The following is a 19,657-nucleotide window of genomic DNA, read 5'->3' on the forward strand; positions in this document are numbered from 1 at the left end:
TACACTTTTTCATTATTTGACAAATTTTTTTGGCAAATAACTACTAGAAAAAACTAGTATGTGGGCCAAATTTCATTATTTGGAAAGTTTTAGAAATTCAAATTTTACACCTAACTTATATATTTTACAAAAATAATCTATTTATTGACATCAACCAATTCAATTAGCTCCCCATCTGCCAACTAACTCAATTAATACGCTTTTCTGTTATATAGTTTATATACGTACATGGACTTTTATATCAAAAAAACTAGTTGAACAACTATAGTAAAAGCTCTGTGGCAGTCCTCTCTGGAAAAACAAATTGAAGGCAATTTGTAAAAATCTACATATTTTTTCTTATAGTGAATTTTGTTTAGATTGAACTTGCTTGAATTGATTTGTATGAATATATTCTCTTGTCTAGCTAGGTTTAAGAGTTATGAATAATAAGAATCTTTTCTCCTTGTGTTTTATTTTTTCATTCGACTGGCGCAACTAATTTTTCGGGCTTGTTTGTTAAGTTTTGTAATGTACATTATTCCTGAAGCTGGTTTTGAGATTTCCGAAGAGAACTCTATGACTTGACCTTTTCCCGTTAATAGGGTAATATACTTTCAATCGTGTTCGTACGTCTTTCATTTTTAGTAAAGACATGCTTTCAGATTTTGTGCACTCTAAAAAAAATTAAGTTATGCATATGATGTGTTGTCATGTTGATGTTGTATTGTAGAAACGTAAAAAAATGAATAAATCACGTGGTTCAGCGGCTGATAAATGGACTGATGAAGAAACATCAATCCTTATAAGTGTCTTGCATGATGATGCGAGGAAGTTCGGATTTAAAGGTTATGCCATCAGCGGTCCACGATTAATAGAAGTTAGGAATGAGTTTTTTGAGAAAATTGGAAATCGAGATTTCTATATTGCTATGCAATACAAATTTATGGTTAGTTTTGATAGTTTCAAAACTTATGGGTATAAATTATATTTCTTAAAAAAATGAAATATGTTTCCAAATTCTATGGCCAAACACATGGTGAAATTTCACCCAAATTTTCATCCAAATAATATTTGAATATCTATGGCCAAACTCTAGCTAAGTTTCGTGTTCCGATATTACAATCACAACTTTTATCCAATCCAAGAACAACCACCTACGACAAAAATAATTATTAGTTGCCGCTAAATATGTATTTTTAGCGCCAATTGATACTCTTTGTATATGTCCCTAAAGCCTTTAGCGACATTGGTTGCAACGGCACTTAACTAATGCCGGTAAAGACTACAACACTCTTTATTAATATCAATATTTTAATACCGCTAAAAGTTGCTTTTGTTACAGCACTCAATACAAACACATCACCAACATCGGTCATTGTTCATTATCAATACATAACTTTGAGAATTGATTTTCGATTAATGACTCTTGTACTACACATGTTCTTTCTCTACTACATATATTAGAACATGAAAAGACACAGTCTTTTTCGAACTTGTCTTATTTAAGTTTGATTCATGCCAAAACAAAAGATGTATGATGGAACTACCTACTCCAAATCGTGCCAAGAAAGAAATATAAGAGAAAAATATACTTCTTCAATAGTTTTATAAGTTATGGGCGAATCTTTTATGACTCAAAAGCATTTGGCCTCAAAATCTCACTTGTTACATGTACCAAAATATGTAGTACTTCTCAACTTCATATCTTGCAAAATCATAGAGTACCTACTTCAATTTAAGTTACTTAGAGATTCTCATCGATTCAATCACTTCTAGCAAGATTTACTCCGTTCTTCTTACTGTTTACAAACACTAAATAGTCAAGAGATGAAGTAATTTCACGATCCCTTGCTTTTTAATCTCAATCTTGTGCGAAAACAAAAGAGATTCAAAGATTCTCATATAACAATGGTTTTGAAAGTCAAAATTTTATCTCGACGTACCAAAATGGTTTCCTCCAAATGTATCTTAACTTTCTCTTTCAAGTTTGAAATTGGCAAGTCTTTTTTACACTTTTTTCGATATATGTTAATCCTCTTCAATGATTTATGTTTATTGTATCTGATGATCTTAAATATACCTAATTTTATGATTTAATTCCTAACGAGTATTTGTTTTCAGTTCTTGGGGGTGGTGTTTATTAAATTTTCTGATTTTTGTAGGATTTTGTTCTTGTATGTTCCTAATTTGGTTTGATTTACTCATAGATGCTTGAAAATTGGTGTTCCCCTTCTTATTGTTCTCACTTCTCTTTTTTTTTTCATGGGAAAAGGGTCTGATATACCCTTCAACTTTGTCATTTGGAGCTGATATAACTTTTGTTATAAAAGTGGCTCATATATGTCCTTACCGTTATACAAACGGCTCACATATACCCCTGCCATTACAAAATAGCTCACATATACCCTTCATTTAATGAAAGTTAAAAAATTAGTTTTAAATTTATATATGTTGCTTCTAAATTTTTAAAAAAAAATTATTTAAGGGTATATATGATTCTTCTATCAAAGTTCAAGGTATATTTTAATTTTTTTTCATACATAAATTAATTTTTTACTTCTTTTATTATAACTATTTGAGTTTCTTATTCTTATTTTATTTTTTTCTTTCATTCCTTAGTTTAAAGAAAAAAATTTAAACTATTTTTTTGTGTGTATTGAAATTTAATTTCGTATTCGAAGAAAAAATTTGGTAATCTATAATAAGTTTACAAGAATATTAGTGAAACATAAATAAATTTGATTATTAAATAATAATTATAAATTAGTCATTGAAACAAAAAAAGTCAAAAAAAATATGTTTGACGAGGATTAAATTTATTCATATGAGATTATATATTTTAGAAAAAAATAATAAAAATTTAGATTAAAATTATTTTTTTTAATTTTCGTTAGAGGAAAAGGGTATATGTGAGTCATTTGTTTACAAGTAGGGGTACATATGAGTCACTTTCATAACAAGGGGTATATCAGCTCTAAATGACAAAATTGAGGGGTATATCAGACCCTTTTCCCTTTTTCACTAGCAGGTTCACATTTTTGATAGTCACAATTTGTTTTACTTCTTTTATTGTGTATTTTCTGCTTTTTGAATAGTTTATTGTAGAATTTTGTAATTTCAAGTTCCTAATTACGCTTTATTTACTCAGGCATGTTTGGAAATTGTTTTTTGCCCTTGGTATTCCGCTCACTATTTTCGTCACTAGCAGGGGCTTCTCACAAGTGATTAGTTCTTTTACATAATTTTAGATTTTAGTGTTTTTATCCTTTTTTTCTTCATTTCAGATACCTCTAATTTTTTTGAGCTTTTCTTTTTCCTTAATGTGAATCTTGAGATGTTATTGATGATGGTATTTTTTTGGGGGGAGGGGGGGGGGGGGATTGGGGAAACTGGATAAAGAAAATGAAGGGACCTATACATGTTTTTCTCGGAGCATTGACTGACAATAAACTATATGTTATAATTAAATATGCAGAATATATTATACACATTCACATAGAGAACTCCAAATTTTTATAGGACCTATATGAAAGAGACGAGAAGGGTGAAGATATATGAAAAGGATTTTATAGGATGGTTAAGATTCAAGATTCAAATGATGTAATGTGGGAACATATTTATTCTAGAGTTGAGAAGAGCAGTGTAAAGAGTCTCATGATGCTCGTGAGGGATAGCCAAGATTTGCTAGAGTTGAGAAGAGCAGTGTATATGAAAAAATGCACACTTCTCATGATCTTCTGTTCCCTAGAATTGATTTTGAATATTTAGAAATGTTTACAAATATGATATAATGTATAGTGGACATTCCTATAATCAAGGCACTAAGAAGTTGTAATATTTAGGCGTAAAGTAGGGGTGTAATTATGTCAACCTAAAGAAAGCACAAGAGTGAACAAGCTGAAGGTAAAAAGCAACATGTTCTCTATATCACTAGAAACCTTGTGTCTACTTCAGCTGGATGATGCACAAAATTAAATAGTCCTGAGTACATTCAAGGTGTTTGATGATGTATCCAAGTTATTTGGAATAGTCTTTCTCTATTTTAGATCATTACCAGGAAAATTTCTAAAACATCTAATGATCGCAACCCGAGTCAATACCCCGAGTGAATGACTGGGGCTATTGTCTCATGTGAGCACTGTCCTTACGAATCTCAAATGCAATGTGGTTAATGCTAAGGTGTAAACTCATAACACCCAACAACAACTATAATGCAAGTTACTGGTGAAGAAATTAGAGGTACAGTTAACAATTCGAAAAGGTCGTATATGATTAAAAAGAAAAAAGGAATTATCGCGAAGGAAAAAGAGAAGCTACACAAATGAAAAATGTTGAAGATGAATCTGCTATCTTCAGATTGAAGAAAAGAAGATTTTAAACTTGCAATATTAGCAATTGTTATGAAAAACAATGTTTCATACATTTTTTTTTTGTTGTTGAAAAAGATTTATTAATTAGCTCAATCAAACCTTGAATCGATGCACTAATGCATGTTTTTGCTACAATCTTTTTGTTAGTAGGCTGTCCAAAGGAACGCGATTCTTACCATCGTTGCCTGAAATTTGTTGTTTATTTGAAACTATAAGGTAAATACCTTAGCAATTTCTTTGTGACTGACAAAGTATCAAGACTAGACTTTATTGCATTAAAGATAAATAATCAGTCAAAATGACAATAATATGTACCGTAACATACATAAGTAGGAAATTTCATCCATTCATTTTGATTAAAGATAACAACTTTTTTTTCTAATTAGGTCCATCTAATTCACTTTTTTCTTTCCTTCTATCAAATTTGTAGCTTGACGGGCTTGTACTTTTAGCTGTCCATCGTGTACTTCTTTACAGGGGATTTTGGAAGTCTTTGAAGGAAATTCTTACTTCCTGGACTTTATAAAATTATTTGTCTAAATTAAAACAAATATAACATATCCGGCGTATTTCCATAAGGAGGATAGTCTTGTAGTAGACCGCACCGATGCTATTTTGAAAGAAAACTCAATAAAGTAAAATATATCTTAAAATATTAATTAAAATTCATATCGTTTAACTCTCAAAATATAACAACTAAAATAAGGACGAAGAATTATCTCATAGGAAATACTAATAAATAACAATTATAGTGAATCCACTAAGTTTTTTTCTTCTTTTAATAATATGTATATTATTAACATTATAAATTTTTAATTCAAAGGACAATTAAAATTCATATATAAAAAATTGGCTTTATCCTTATTAATTAATATATAGAGGGAAGAATCCAATTAGGGGCATCTTAGAGATGACCTCTTTTTTTGGCTTTCTTATTATTAATAATAATAATTAGATGATAAATTTGGAACTAATCCTTCCTATTAGATTCTTTACATAATTATACACATATACATTTGTCAATAGTATAACTTTCTTATTAAATTTAGAGGAAAGGATCAAAATAGTCCATTCTTCTTTGGGTTAAGGCTCAAAGTGATCCTTGATTTTTCATATAGAGCAGTAATAGTCTCTCGTGTTTGCAATATTAGTGTACTTTTGGTTCTCATCCAAAAATTTATCTATTTTTTAGCATTGATTTTATCCATAACCTATATATGAAATGTGCAATCTTCATTTTATATATTTAGTAGAAATAACAACTCCATATGAAAGTATGTGAGAAGAAAAATATTTTGTTTTGTTTAGTAGAAATCATATTGCAGGTAAAGTCAAGAGGCTCATCACGATAATAGTACAATTTTTTCTTTTTCTGCAAAGTCATATGTTAAGATGTTCTTAGTTTAGCTACAGTAATATTTCTAGTGAACAAAACAAGGTGTTTTTCTCATGACCTTCTCTCAGATAGACTTATTATTTCTACTAAATATATAAAAAGACGATCGAACATTTCTTATATAAAATTTTAGGAGGCAAAATTTTAGGGGAGGACCAAAAGTGCACCAATATTGCAAACATGAAGGACTATTAGTGCTCTATATGAAAAATCAAGGATCACTTTCAGCCTTAACCCAAAGATGAGGGACTATTTTGAACCTTTCGGAAGAAATATTTATATATAATTAATTAATTTATTTTTAGTGTTAACTTCATAACTTTATTGATATTCAAAGAGAAGAATATTATTTTAAACAAAATAATTTAATGATTTGTTATTATTGCATCCTATTATTGGCTCTATGCAGATTGATGAAGTATACCATAAACTAAAATTTAAGATCAATCTCTTTTAAATACTCAGCATATTTATATTGTTATCATTTATAAATTCTTGATTAGAATGATAAAAAGTAATTGTATATATAGCCATATTAATATTGAATGAAAAAATATGTGAGATTAGAATATTTTAAACAAGATAGATTGAAAATTTTTCTGTCTTCTTTCCATATAGATTATTGTGATAAATTATGAACCAAACAATCATTTCTTCTATTTATTTTTATATAAATAAAATTAACCCTAATAAATGACTTATCACTTGAAAAATTGACCCCTTTGTGCCTTTCTTAAAATTTAAGCTAGATGATAAATTTTAAAAGCAATCTTTATTCTAGATTCTTGTTTTGTTTTCAAGCAATGTAAAAGATAAGATTATGGAACATATGGTATGCCACCTAACCAACACAAAATTACAACTTGTGCAATTATCTTCACATATAAGAAGAAAAAAAACAAGAACAAGTCAAAAGTGTCACTAATAAAAAAGGAAAAATATGTTAGAAATATTTTAATTTTGGCCAAAATCGTTGTTACGATATCAAACTTTGAAAATGATCTTTTACTCTCGTACTATTTTATTTAATAGTACATTTTAAAAGTAAATATGTGTCCACTTGAACATCATATATATTTGCATCATTATAAATAGTAATATGTCCACGTGAGTATACATATATCTTTAAAATACACTATTAACATTTTGTTTGGATCATTGTTACACATTGTTTCATAATGTATTGTATTGTATTATACTTTATTGTATTGTATTGTATAATAGATACAATATTTGGCTAGACTGTATTGTTTGTTATTGTTTAATAACAATTTAATTGTTTGGTTTGATCATATCAAACTGTATTGTAATTTATAAATTTATTAAAATATCCTAGTTATTTTAGGATAGGAGGTTTGACTAGATTTAAATAATCAAGATAAATGGTAAAATAATATTTTGAAATATTATATAATATCTAATTGAAAAAAGAAATTAAGTAACAGTGGGAACACACCAAATTGGTTGTTCCATAAAATAAGGATTTTCATTGTTACGTAAGAACGAAATTTAACAATACAATACATTTTAAGTAACAATCAAAACAAATATTGTAGGTAAAGTAACGATACAATACAATACAATGAATAACAATGATCCAAACATAGTGTAAATAGTGCAGGATAAAATGTTCTTCATAAAGTTTAGTATCATAACAATAATTTCAATCAAAATTAAAGTATTTTTTAGACTGTTTTCTTAATAAAAAAAATAAGAAATTAAAATTGGCTCTTTTCTTAATTAGAGATTTCCGAAGTGTGAATCTAAATTAATCGAATTACGATATGGAGACCAAAATGGAACAACCAAAAAAAAAATAAAAAATTGGTATGGTGGGTAGATAGGCAATAAAGGGCCTTGAATAAAGGAAAGTATGCAATTATTGAAAAGTCCACAAACCCTAACCAAAACACCAATTTCCATCACATATACCAAAAGGAAACCACCAAGAAAATTCATAACCAAAGTCTTTCTGCCCTCTTCTTCTTCTTCTCTGTTTATCACTCTTTTTTTTTTTTTTTGGTAAAAAAAATTATTTTTTTGCCTCATTCAATACTCTTTGCTGTCTGAGAACAAAGAAAGGTTCTCACTTTTCTTCTTGTAATGCTAGATTTGTGTATTTTCTACATGTTTAATTGTTGCTCTGTATTGGGTATGTGGTTTTTTGTCAGGTAAAGTTTTGTGTTTTTTTGATTTTTGAATGTTTGGGGTTTTACCTGAAATAGGGATCTGATGAGTGACTAATTTTGTATGTATTGATTTTTTGTCAGGTAAAGGTATGTTTTTTGATTCTTGATTATCTGGGGTTTACCTGAAATATGATCTGATGAGTGATGATTTTGCTTTTTTTTTTTTTTTTTTACCCATGGAGGTTTTTAGAGATGGGGTTTCGTGGAAATCGAATAGATTTGGACTATTTGACTGTTGTGAATTGTGATTGGTGGTGGGTATTGTGTTTGTTGATCGATTGTTTTCTTTATAGTCTGCTTAATTTTGATAGAACTCGACAATCGCCTAAATTTTATAGAGACGGTGGGTGGGTGGAGGTGTTTCTGGGTTTTTCCCCCTTTTGTGTTTGGTGGGGGTGTTGCGGAGGACGTTGACCAAGTATAAGTCCGGTGGATCGTCTTAACTGCTTCGTATATCTGCAATCAATCAACTGTGACTCGATCCGAAGCTAGTTTGGGTTTAGAAGATTCATGATTTTTGACTATTGTAGTTTCGCATTTACAGGCAATGGTTGGAGTTTTTGTGAATTTTGCTGTAATCTGGTGATTTGCTAGTTGTTAGTAGGAAATTAGATTGTTACATTATTTTATTCTCTAGTCATTTATGATTTGACTTCTTATTGTTTATGAGGTTTAGATGCTTAGATTTTGAACTCATTATCTGGATCTGCTCTTGATATCTCCAAAAATAGCTGTCTTTTTTTGTTTTATGTGTGTATGTGTGTGGTAGTGAGGTGGGGTGGTTTTTTCTTCTTTTTGTCATCATGAATGTCTCTTTCTCTTCTTTTGTGTTGTAATGTTTTGGCATATCTGATTGCAGGGTGATATTAGAGGACTGTGATCTAGTTTTTCAGATGTGTTGAACTTCTTCGTTGTAGTAGAGTGATATTTTCTGGAGATAAAAAGCTTTAGAACCATGCCGGTTTCCGGGAACGAAGAGGTCTCAATCTGATCTCTGATTTGCCGCTGAATTGGTCTAATCTGTTATACTTTCTTTGTTTTAATGTCACTCTATTTCATCATGTATTTGCAGCCTGGTGTTCTTGCTCGGCAGTCTAGTAACTCTTCGTCAGGTATCCCTATTAAGAAGAGGTGGAACTCTATGTTCCAACCTCCTTCACCTATCTGTGCTGAGCCATCATCTTTATCTAATGAAAATGAATCCAAAACCAAATGTTCTGGGTTGAGCCAGAAATCGATCTTGAATTCGTCTGATAGTACTGGTAAAACTGACACTTCCAAGAACTCTCTTCTAGAGGTAAAAGAAGAAACACCTTCTGGTGTGAAAGTTGGCTCTAAGCCTACTATGCTACCATTTTTATCCATATCTTCGGAAACAAACCCTAATGCTACCTCTGGAACTTCAAGAAATGTTGACAATATTGTGAAACCAGCATTGACCCAAAAGCTAGCTAGCCAGGAAGCTATAGGTATAACAGTAGTTACTGCTGTCAAGAAGGAAGTTATTGCCAAACAAGGGGAAAACCACAGTGAACTTGAACTTCCTGCCGGTTCAGGACATGTTGAACTGTCATTAGGCCCAAAGAAACCTCATGTTTCTTCTTTGGTTGATCCGAATTCAGCAGGGAGTTGCCTGATGCGTGGAACTGTACATCCTTCGTTGCTTTCTCTGTCTTTGAACAAAGGGAAGGACATTTCCCAGGACGGAAGTTGCAACAATGGATTGAATAACAATGATGCTGATGATACCGCATGCACAAATAGATCTAACTGGGATCTGAATACTCCCATGGATTCATGGGATTCTGGTGAAGATTTTCCTGTTCAAGATGCAAGTCAAGTTGATCTGTTACGTAAGACATCTAGTTTACCAGACATAAAGCTGCCTATTAGTTCTGCTTCTGTTACGGGTTCTAATGGTGATAAAGGGAAGCAAGTTGTTGGATCTAGTGAGCAGGAATTTAATATTCCCTTCTCAATACATCCTAGCCTACCATACAAGCCTGTGGATGGGCTTCATCTTAGTCTTGGTAGTACTTTACTGCGAGGGTTTGACTCCTCTGTACTTCAGTCATTAGCTAAAGTAGACTCCAGCAGGGTTAGTCCACACTCTAGTTTACTGAAAAATCTGGCATTGAGTAGAAATATGAATTCCACTACTTGTAAAACTGTTAAGTCAGAACCTGTAGAAGAAGCCTTGGTACAAGCTAATGCTAGAACATTGGAGGCGAAGGTAGGAAAACCTGAAGTTGTGAGGCAGAATCTGCAGTCTATTGAGTTGTCAACTAAAGGTCCTCAGGAATTACTTCAGGAAAAACCAATGAAATGTGAACCACTCCATGAAGTTAGCCAGGAAATATCCATGACAGCAAATGTGATTGCTCACCAATCAGTTGCAAGGGTTTTGCAGCTTCAGGAGAGTTCCTCTTGTTCCTCTTCTTCTTCGACATTGCCAATGCCTTTGACCCCTCCACTGGGATGCCCTTCTAGATTGTCTACCTGTTCAGATTTGTCTGTGAGTGGTGGAGACTTGTCTACTCCGTCTGAGTACTCTGCTCATACTAATGAAGCTACTAGGATTAAAAATGCTCTAGATCAGGCAAATGCTGATATGGCTGCTCTAAATGCAAACTTTGAACTCAAAGAATCAAATGTATCCAGTGATAAAGTAGAGGCATCTGTTTCAGCGGGCATGAATATTGAAGATCACATGGTGCGCAAAAAGATACAAGACCCACATAATGTGTTTGCAAGTGTTGAAGGATCGGCAAATGATGAGGAAAAGATAAGTATATCAGCTGGTACAGAAGAAGAATGTTATGGTTCTGATTATGAATCTGATGGTCATCATGCTTTTGCTGGACATGTTGACTCTGAGAATGTGGGGTGTGGCAGAGAGGATGAGGAATATGAAGACGGTGAGGTCCGAGAACCAATGATGCCATCGATTGAAGAAGACCCAATTGCTGAGGGGATGGAATCAGAGAAAAATAATGTATCTTCCAGCAAAAATGCTCGTTCTTCTGGCATTGGGGAATCTCATTGCTTCAATAATGATGACAAAGGTTACAGTATACCTGTTCATACGGATAATGATGACCTTGTGAAAGGCTGTGATGAAAAAACTGTCCAAATTGATCATAAAGATGGTAAGTTGCAGAGTCCATTATTAGGTAAGGAGGAAACAACAGGAGATGATGAGGAGAGGCCAATTGGCGCTGTTCACCAAGGATCAGTTGATCAATCAGGAATAGCAGATGATCAGGAGAGATGTGAAAAGGACGTCTTTTGTGACGTAACACCTGTTGGAAGCAGTGGGGCTGGAAGAAATGCTGGTGAGGCTAATAACGAGTATATTGGAAGATCTGATATGTCATCGACAGCTGTGTCATCTTTGCAAAATGCCGAAACACCTGTTAATGCTGCCTCTAGTAAAGATATGACAAATTTTGGAAGCAAGAGCCGTATAATCAGCTTACCTCGTGCATCCAATGTGACACCACCTAGTAATTTCAGACCTGTTACAGGTAGATCACTGCCTTCAAGAAGTGGAAGAGAAAGGTATTCAGATATGGAGGAGGAGAAATTTCATCTACGAAGGAATAGGTGATTTTTCTTTTCTTTTTATTGCTGTTTGATTCATAATTTTTTTTATATTTGAATGCTGCTCAACTATGACTTTTCTTTCTGTGTTTTTTTCAGGGAAGAAACTTGTGCTGATGGTCCTAAATTTGTGCGAGATAGGATTCAGGACCGGTCATTTGGCAGCTCAAGGGGGAACTTCATGCGGGGAAGAGGGAGGGGCTCAGCCCGATTTGACAGTTTACGTAGAGAATGGGATTCTGGGCATGATTTTGATAGCTATGGAGGTGTAGCTGATTATCGCTTTAGACCTAAACGTAGACCTACTGTCGGGGAATCTGAAATTGAACGTAACGATGGACCGGATGGTCATTTTGTTCGGGGCAATACAAAGTTTACCACAATGCAGAGAAGAGGTTTCCCTCGAATGCGGTCTAAATCTCCTGTTAGATCTCGTACACGGTCCCCTGGCCCTTGGTCATCTCCTCGGAGGAGATTGAATGAAGGATATAATAATGGTCCCCCAGATTCATCTCATCACAGGTCACCAGCTATGTACAGGGAAGATAGGATGAGGTCTTCTCCACGGACTTCTTTCACTGAAGAGATAGTTCTCCGAAGACGTGATTCCCCCTCATATACTACTCGGCGTCTGAATGATTTACGGGACGTGGATGCTGTACAGGAGCACAGTCATCCGAGGTCTCTTTCTAGCAGAAGAAGTCCACCTGATCGGGTATTTACTAGAAGCAATAGGAGACTTGAGGTTTTAGATCGTCGGGAGAGGGCTGATGGGGATGAGTACTTTGATGGGCCGATACACACTGCTAGATTTCATGATCTTCGTGGTGGTGGAAGTACCGATGAGAGAAGGAAGTATGGTGAGAGGCGTGGAGGACCCATTCGTTCTTTTCGTCCTTCTTATAACAGTGAAAATGACAATTTCCGTTTGCACCCAAGTGGTGGTCCTAGGCCTTTTAGGTTCTATCAAGAAGCTGATGCAGAATTTGTTGAAAGAAGTAATACTAGAGACAGAGAATTTGATGATACTATCAAGGATCGACCTTTACCTAGACGAATGAGAAACGTCGAAGAGCAAGAAGGTGGTAATTTTAGACAGAGTGGGCAGCTTTGGCACGACGAGGAATTTGATGTCTCCAGATTGAAGAGAAGAAGATTTTGACTTGATAAACCTGAAATATCAACAGCTGCACCATGGGAAACACTGTTTCAGCATCTGTTTGTTCCCGAAAGTGAATTGTTGTTCCTTGCTGACGTGTACAGGTGATATGCTGCGTGTAACTGAGGAACAGAGACAGACTTTTGAATGCATCTTGACAAATGTTAAATGTTGAAGAGAAAGAAGGCGACGGTCAAAATAGGGTTCTTGCCTGAAGAGGGTTGATGTCTCCTCTATAAAAAAGAAGCAGTTCTTGACTTGATATCTCCATTGAACCTCGAATCTTTGGGGAGAATGCACTGATGCATGTCTTTATTTCAGTAAAAAAAGAAGGCTTGTTGCTAGTAGGCCGTCCAAGGAACGTGCTTTTACCATTGCTTTCTTTTGGAGGAGAAAACTACTAGTTTAATATGCTCTACTATGCTGGCTTGAATGCTATTTTTACTAGTTTTAAGTTGCTAATATGCATGCTGGCTTTGTGTAAAGCTTCTGGGTTCAGTGGTTCTAACCAGCTTGTGTTGGCCAGTTAGAGAAACAGGCCAGTGATGGGAACTTATCCAAGGTTAAATTATGCAGGTTAAGTATGATATTTAACAATAACACCATCTGTGACACCTTTATCATTGATGAGATGGATGTACATACTACCTCATTTGCATCTCTTGAGACGTTGTTCCCGTTCTCTTAAGTTCTTTTTTGGTTTAACTGTTCGGAATTTGAAGCCACTGGTTTAACTAAACCACGTTTGCTCTGAGTAGGCTCACGAAAGGACCAAAAAGTTTTCCTGATTGAGATGGTTGTACATACTAGCTCACTGAGACCTGCCCTGTCCTTCTTAATGTTTTTCTGGTTTTAACTATTCGGTATTTGAAGCCAGTTGAACTAATCCGGGTTTGCTTAGGCTCTTGCTAAAGGAGTAAGTAAGGTGCGATGCATAAAAAGTTGTCCATTCTCAAGACTCCAAGTTCAGTCTTTGGGTCTGAATTCTCCAACTTCATATTATTTACCTTTTCTCATCCAAGGGGTGTTATGCATTAAAAAGGTACCCATTCTCAGAGTTTGTATTCTCGTTGATGGGGGTGCCATGCGTAAAAAAGTTACCCTTTCTCAAGGCTTGAAGTTTGACTTCTCGACTTCCTATTATTTACCCTTTCTCATTGAAGGGTGTTGATGCACAAAAAAAACTTGTCCATTCTCAAGGTTCCAAGTTCAATCTATGGGTTTGAATTCTCGACTTAATATTATTTACCCTTTCTCATCCAAGGGGTGCTATGCATTAAAAAGTTGTCCATTCTTAGGGTTTGAAGTTCAATCTCAGGGTTTGAATTCTCGACTTGGGGAGATATCCATCATAAAGTTGTCCATTTTTAGGGTTCGAATCCCTAACCACCATTATTGAAAGGGTTACATGATCAAAAGTTCTACATTTTTAGGATTTGAATTCGAGAGATCTCTATTAATCCACCGTCAAGTCTCGACGGTTTGACGTTTCTTTATTAACCGGTCGATTCAGTTTCAATTAACTAATGAGAACTTGTAAACAAATAGCTAAATTTGATTTTTGAATAAACTATTATTAACTTTGCGAAAAGTCACAATCTATAAATAATAGAAGCAATCTCTTTGCTTTATTTCGAAAACATTTAAGAATCTAATTATATAATCTATTTGTAATCTATATGATTAGTGTACGATGAGAATAGTACTCTTAGGTGAAATAAAAAAATTATTCATTTTTTATATGCTACTAAAACTTGCTATAATTATTCTATCAGATATAAAAAGTTATGAAACTTATTTTCTCCTATTTCTATTATAGAGGTCATTTACCTAATTTAAATCGATTGAGGTCAAAAAAACATCTTATTAAATTCAGCATCAATACAATAATTGAAATAGGTTATAATACAAATACACAAAAAATGAAGGGTAAAATAATATGTTAGAGCAAATATGAGAAAATCTCAAAGAGCTCAACTTGATGTCTGATATGTATCTGCTTTGGAATTTGACTAATCAGATATGAATCGAGAAAATCACAAAATACTTCCTACTAAAGACATTACTCCATACTCAGAATTTGAACACATAACAAATCGTTGAACTATATATATATAATTGTTATATAAATGAAAAAAGCATATATGTATATGACGGATGTTTTAGTACTTTCTAAATATGATAAAAACTTAAAAATGTGACTTAATCGTCAATGCTTTCATGAAGATCAAGGTTCAAATTCTAATCGAAACAAAAATATGAGTTGATCTTTTTCTTATTTACCTTGACTTAAAATGAAAGTTACCTAATATTTTCACCGACAAAAAGTGATAAAAACTCGATAAAATAATCTAGACGCACACAAGATGACTCAAGTAACATATTAATAAATGGATTTAGAGGACAGCTCGATGTAAGAATCATACACAAAATCCAAGGAAGGGTTGTATCCCATAGGCAGAGGTGGAACCAAGATTTCTATTTTATTGATTTCCGATTATAATTTTTGGATTTTGAATATTATCATTTATATGCCGAACATAGTATTTGAGCTAAAGCTACTAAGCTCCGCCCTTGCATGTAGGGCATGGAAGTATTAAATTTTACAACTCAAACTCGTAATTTATAAATGATAAAAGGAGTAAATTTTACTGTTGCTTCGAGACAATAAGATATATACTAAAATAAAACAAGCTGTGAGAAGTTTATCATACAGACATCCAATTCAAAAAAAAATCTCAGAGAATTCAACAATGGCAGCTCAACTATTTAGGCCAAACGCTAACTTTCTCTTTCTCATTCTTCAAATACACCGCCGCTACGGCGGCGACAAAATAAACCTGAATGAACACAATCGCCGGCGTATGATAATTAATTACACTCTTACCTGTTGCAAGCTCCACCAACAGCAATGCGGATAATCCAAGCATGGCGATCCGTCCATTGACCCGTTCCGAAAACGGACTAAACCCGAATTCAACGGGTAAACCTTCGGAAACAGGTTCCTTTAGAGGAATTGGTGGGAGAAACACGCTCGACCCGGATCCGGATCCAGATGAACCTTTTTTGCCCTTTCGAGTTTTTCGCACCTCCGCTTTCTTCCCTGTTCCACTACGGTACCGGAGACGGACTTGGGAGAGCCGATTCTCGAAACTGTCGGGATCGGAGGATGAATCGACGGTGGTTTGTTCGTCTGTGTCGGAAGGTGAAGATTCTTCAGTGGTGGCGCGTACAGTGAAGGAAGAGTACGACGGCGCGTGGAATTTGAGAGGAGATTTTGAGAAGAAAGGGTTTGATTTTGTGAGTTGCAGAGTAGAAGAAGTTAAGGTCGCCATTTTTTTTATTTTTTATGAAGCTTTCAGTGCCTCTGGTTATTGCTTAGTTAGATAAGAAGCTTTTTTTTTTTTTTTTTTAATTTTTTTATTTAAAAGAAAAGATGAAAAAATATTAGAATATTTATTTTTTGTGAAATTTGTGGTTGGTATTTTTTTTTTTTTTTTTTTTGCTAGAATTAATTTTGAGAAATTTTTATTAAAAAAAAAAGCAAGAGGGGGGGGGGAGGGGGGAGGGGGATGTGTCGACACATCAACCACAAAAATCCTACTCTATAGATCAATGATACTTCATTTTTAATTTTCTTAATTCTATGGTTTTATATGTGATAAATTTGTATTCAATAAAAATGAATAATAAATACTAATAAAACAAATAGTAGAAATGAGATTAAAAAGAAAATCGACGATTGAAATTATAATGTGTTCTTACGCATTTGAATTTCTGAAATATATTCTTTCAATAATTAACTTTAGGTAAATAGTGATATCTCACATTGGCTCAACAAACTATAAATTATGCGGATATTTTTAAGAAAGAAAAGTAAAAATCATTAAAAAATCTAATTATTTTTAAATTTGAAGTCAAGCGAGCAATGACAAACTCTAAACTTGTTTTCTTCTAAGGCCTTCAACAATACGACGATGTGCTTTTATTTAAACACTTGAAAGTTTTTTTCTGTCGTCATTTACTTCCTCAAAAAAGTAAAGTAACATTTTCACTCTTCGTCAAAAAATTCATTCCATTTAACTTTATTTATTTTATGGACCGAAATTTAAATTTAATGAATGAAGATTTGCTCATAAGTAAATTAAATCTTCTTTTTTTTTAATGAAACTTCATTTATAAGATCATTGAGTGTGATCCATAGCTTCAATAGTACAAACATTTGAATAATCCTTTTCACGTTGCGCTAGTTTTTAGTATTAATTAATTAGGAGATTTTTAAATAATAATAATAATTTAAAAGGTAATGTTAAAAAAGTAATATTTAAAAAGTTAAATTAATTTTAAAATTATATTAAATATATCATTATTGAATTATTGTTAAATCAGTATGTGCAAGTTTATTGACTTGTTAGGAGCTAATATGAATCAGATAAACAAGTTTTATCATAGCATTGTTGAATAACTATTGAAGGTATTAAAAGAAAATGAGGTAGATATAAAATTGTATTTTCAAAAGTTTTTTTTTTTTAAAAAAAAAAAGTTGATATAGACATAATTAAAGATATTACACAATAAATGAAAAAAAGAATCATATTATCGATATTATTAATTGAAAATTTGTTTTATTGGCTTGGAACCTATTATTTATCTTTTAGAAGATTGTGATCGTCTGAAAAATTTGGAGGACTTTTTATTGTTCATCGTATATTCTTAAGATGCTTAAAATAAAATATTTAAAGAATTTGATAAAAAATAATAAATTTTAAAGAGTATTTTTCAAACTAGAAAATCAAAATTAGTAGAGAAAATAGAATCAGAAAAATAATATATAAAATATTTTTCTCAAAGAAGAAAATCGAGTTAATTTAATGCACAGTGTGTCCTTAAGAAAATTATTCCGCTCAAGTACACGACGTTAACGGAATATATATTCTCAAGATAGAACGATCTTACTCACCGGTGCATCAATACTTATACCCACGATGTCACCGAACCACTCAACTATAATAAAGTACACTTAAAATACTAGATTTAGTGATAGAAGAAGAAGTCCATAAAATTGGTTATCATAAATTGAGTGGAAATACCTCTATTTCTAGACAACAAAGGGCAGTGTGAACAAATGTTTATTGTGTCTTATCAGATAAAAAAGGGTCATAATCCTATTAAAAGTTACAACCTGCGAAAAGGTCAAAAACTTTTTCATTGAAATCACAACATTTTATAAAAGTCACAACTCTTCATATAAGTTTTAACTTTACATTAAAATCGCAACTCTTAATTTTTCATTTCACGCCTTTTAAAGCCCAAACACTTTTAATATCTATATTTGACATTGAGGTATACAAATAAAGTTGAATTTATCATTGACAACTTTCACTATCCTATAATGTTTCATTATATATATGTGACATGAGCTTGTTGTATGCTTATTTAAAGTAATTTTGGATAATAGATAGATCTTATACCTGATTAATCCACAAGACCAGCTTCATCATGACCAAATTAGTTTAGACAATCATCTTTTTATAATTAATGAACCAAATCAAACTCCAATATGAAGTAACCATTACCTAACTAGACTCGACAATCGTTAGCAAAGAGACGAATTCAGAATATAAGTTAAAAGAAAATGTAGAACATCATTAGGTTCACATACTATTTATGATAATATTATGTGTATGTGTTTGGTATAATAGAGAGAGGGTTCATACTAAGAGTAGACAATAGTTATTAATTATCGAAAATGTAAACATTTATATCAATATAGATTGTTATGAAATGATTGAGATCAATTCATTGTGAATCAGAAGTCTCGAATTTAAATTCTATATAAATAAAAATAAATCACACTGAACAAAGTGCAAACCCGAATTAATCAGATTCAAAAACAACAATTAAGATAGGATGGGGGAGTACTATATAATTTTTATGGATATATCTTTGAGTTTTTATTTCAAACCAAAATGCTTTATGATCTAAATTTTTATTTACTTACACTACTCTGGATATTAATTCCCATCTAGGGAAAGTAAATATTTAGTTGTATTGGGTGTTATATTTTTATAAATGTGAACTAATCAAAATAAATATTTATAGTATTATTTGACCATGACTAACTAAGAGTTAGACTGCATATACAAGATCAAATATCTTATATTTATTAATTCACTTGATATAAATATCTAATAATAATATATTAATTGATGTAATCTAACATCTTACATGTAGAGTTTGTGAAGGATAAAATGTACGTAGAATGTGGATTCTCTTGGACTATGCTATTTATGAATGATCTTTTTTATTTCATAGGGAATTCCGCATTAACCGGTATGGAATTAGGTGTAGATATATCACGAGCTCATGTTTCTACGTAGACAGAATTCCTTCCTCGTTGAGGTAAAGTTTTATATCTTGAAGAACCTCATACTTGGTGTAAACACCCAATATAAATAAATGTTTACCTTATCTATTCTTGAAAATAAAAATAAATGTTGTGTGTGTTGTAGGGGTGGAGTGGGTGAGGTAGGCGGGGTGGTCACGAGTTTTAAAGAAGGCAACTTAAAAGTGATGATTTTTTAATATTCAGTGCTCGATATCAATACTGGGTTATTGATTAATTCAGACCTGCATTATGTAAAGTCCTTTTAAGAAGAGAAAAATTCATATCAGGAATGATTGTTTTTTATACATTAAGTTCAAACTCGAACTTCTGATTAAAACTTGAGAGATCCTAACCATTCCGTTATTATTTTTTTGTGATGTTTAGAATTGAATACATAATTTATCAGACAAAGATTGGTAACCACAATAGCCAAACCCTAATTAGGAAAATTTTTAGAAGTTGGTGAGAAATAGAGCATGGTAAGGAAGACTTTAGACCTAAAGATTTTTTTGTTTTGTTTCGTTTTTGCATTCATGCATATATAATGTTGAATTAAGTCATTCCCATGCA

The 19,657-nt window shown here is 32.4% G+C and overlaps 2 protein-coding genes across 4 annotated transcripts; one reads left to right on the forward strand and one right to left on the reverse strand.

Moving 5' to 3' along the window:
* Positions 1-7,594: 7,594 nt before the first annotated feature.
* On the forward strand, positions 7,595-13,299 carry LOC101245151 (uncharacterized). 3 transcript variants are annotated; one of them, XM_010320966.4, is made up of 4 exons: positions 7,595-7,919; positions 8,797-8,916; positions 9,010-11,543; positions 11,640-13,299. In XM_010320966.4, the coding sequence occupies exons 2-4, from the start codon at positions 8,893-8,895 to the stop codon at positions 12,700-12,702; spliced, it is 3,621 nt and encodes a 1,206-aa protein (XP_010319268.2). In that variant the 5' UTR covers positions 7,595-7,919; positions 8,797-8,892; the 3' UTR covers positions 12,703-13,299. The 3 variants fall into 3 exon arrangements, with proteins under 3 accessions (XP_010319268.2, XP_004237156.2, XP_069153081.1); XM_004237108.5 differs by having other exon boundaries at positions 7,595-7,830; XM_069296980.1 differs by having other exon boundaries at positions 7,627-7,900.
* Positions 13,300-15,300: 2,001 nt separating this feature from the next.
* LOC101268563 (uncharacterized) lies at positions 15,301-16,034 on the reverse strand. The gene has a single exon (XM_004236724.4). It carries the CDS (start codon positions 16,032-16,034, stop codon positions 15,465-15,467), a length of 570 nt encoding a protein of 189 aa, XP_004236772.1. The 3' UTR covers positions 15,301-15,464.
* Between the last annotated feature and the right edge of the window lie 3,623 nt (positions 16,035-19,657).

Source organism: Solanum lycopersicum, chromosome 4 (assembly GCF_036512215.1).
Source record: "Solanum lycopersicum chromosome 4, SLM_r2.1".
Taxonomy (NCBI): Eukaryota; Viridiplantae; Streptophyta; class Magnoliopsida; order Solanales; family Solanaceae; genus Solanum; species Solanum lycopersicum.

Coding starts and splice junctions, on each gene's coding strand:
- LOC101245151 (XM_010320966.4), top strand. CDS start 8,893: ATGCCGGTTTCCGGGAACGAAGAG. Junction 8,917..9,009: donor CGGTTTCCGGGAACGAAGAG/GTCTCAATCTGA, acceptor ATGTATTTGCAG/CCTGGTGTTCTTGCTCGGCA. Junction 11,544..11,639: donor TTTCATCTACGAAGGAATAG/GTGATTTTTCTT, acceptor TGTTTTTTTCAG/GGAAGAAACTTGTGCTGATG.
- LOC101268563 (XM_004236724.4), bottom strand. CDS start 16,034: ATGGCGACCTTAACTTCTTCTACTCTGCAACTCACAAAATCAAACCCT.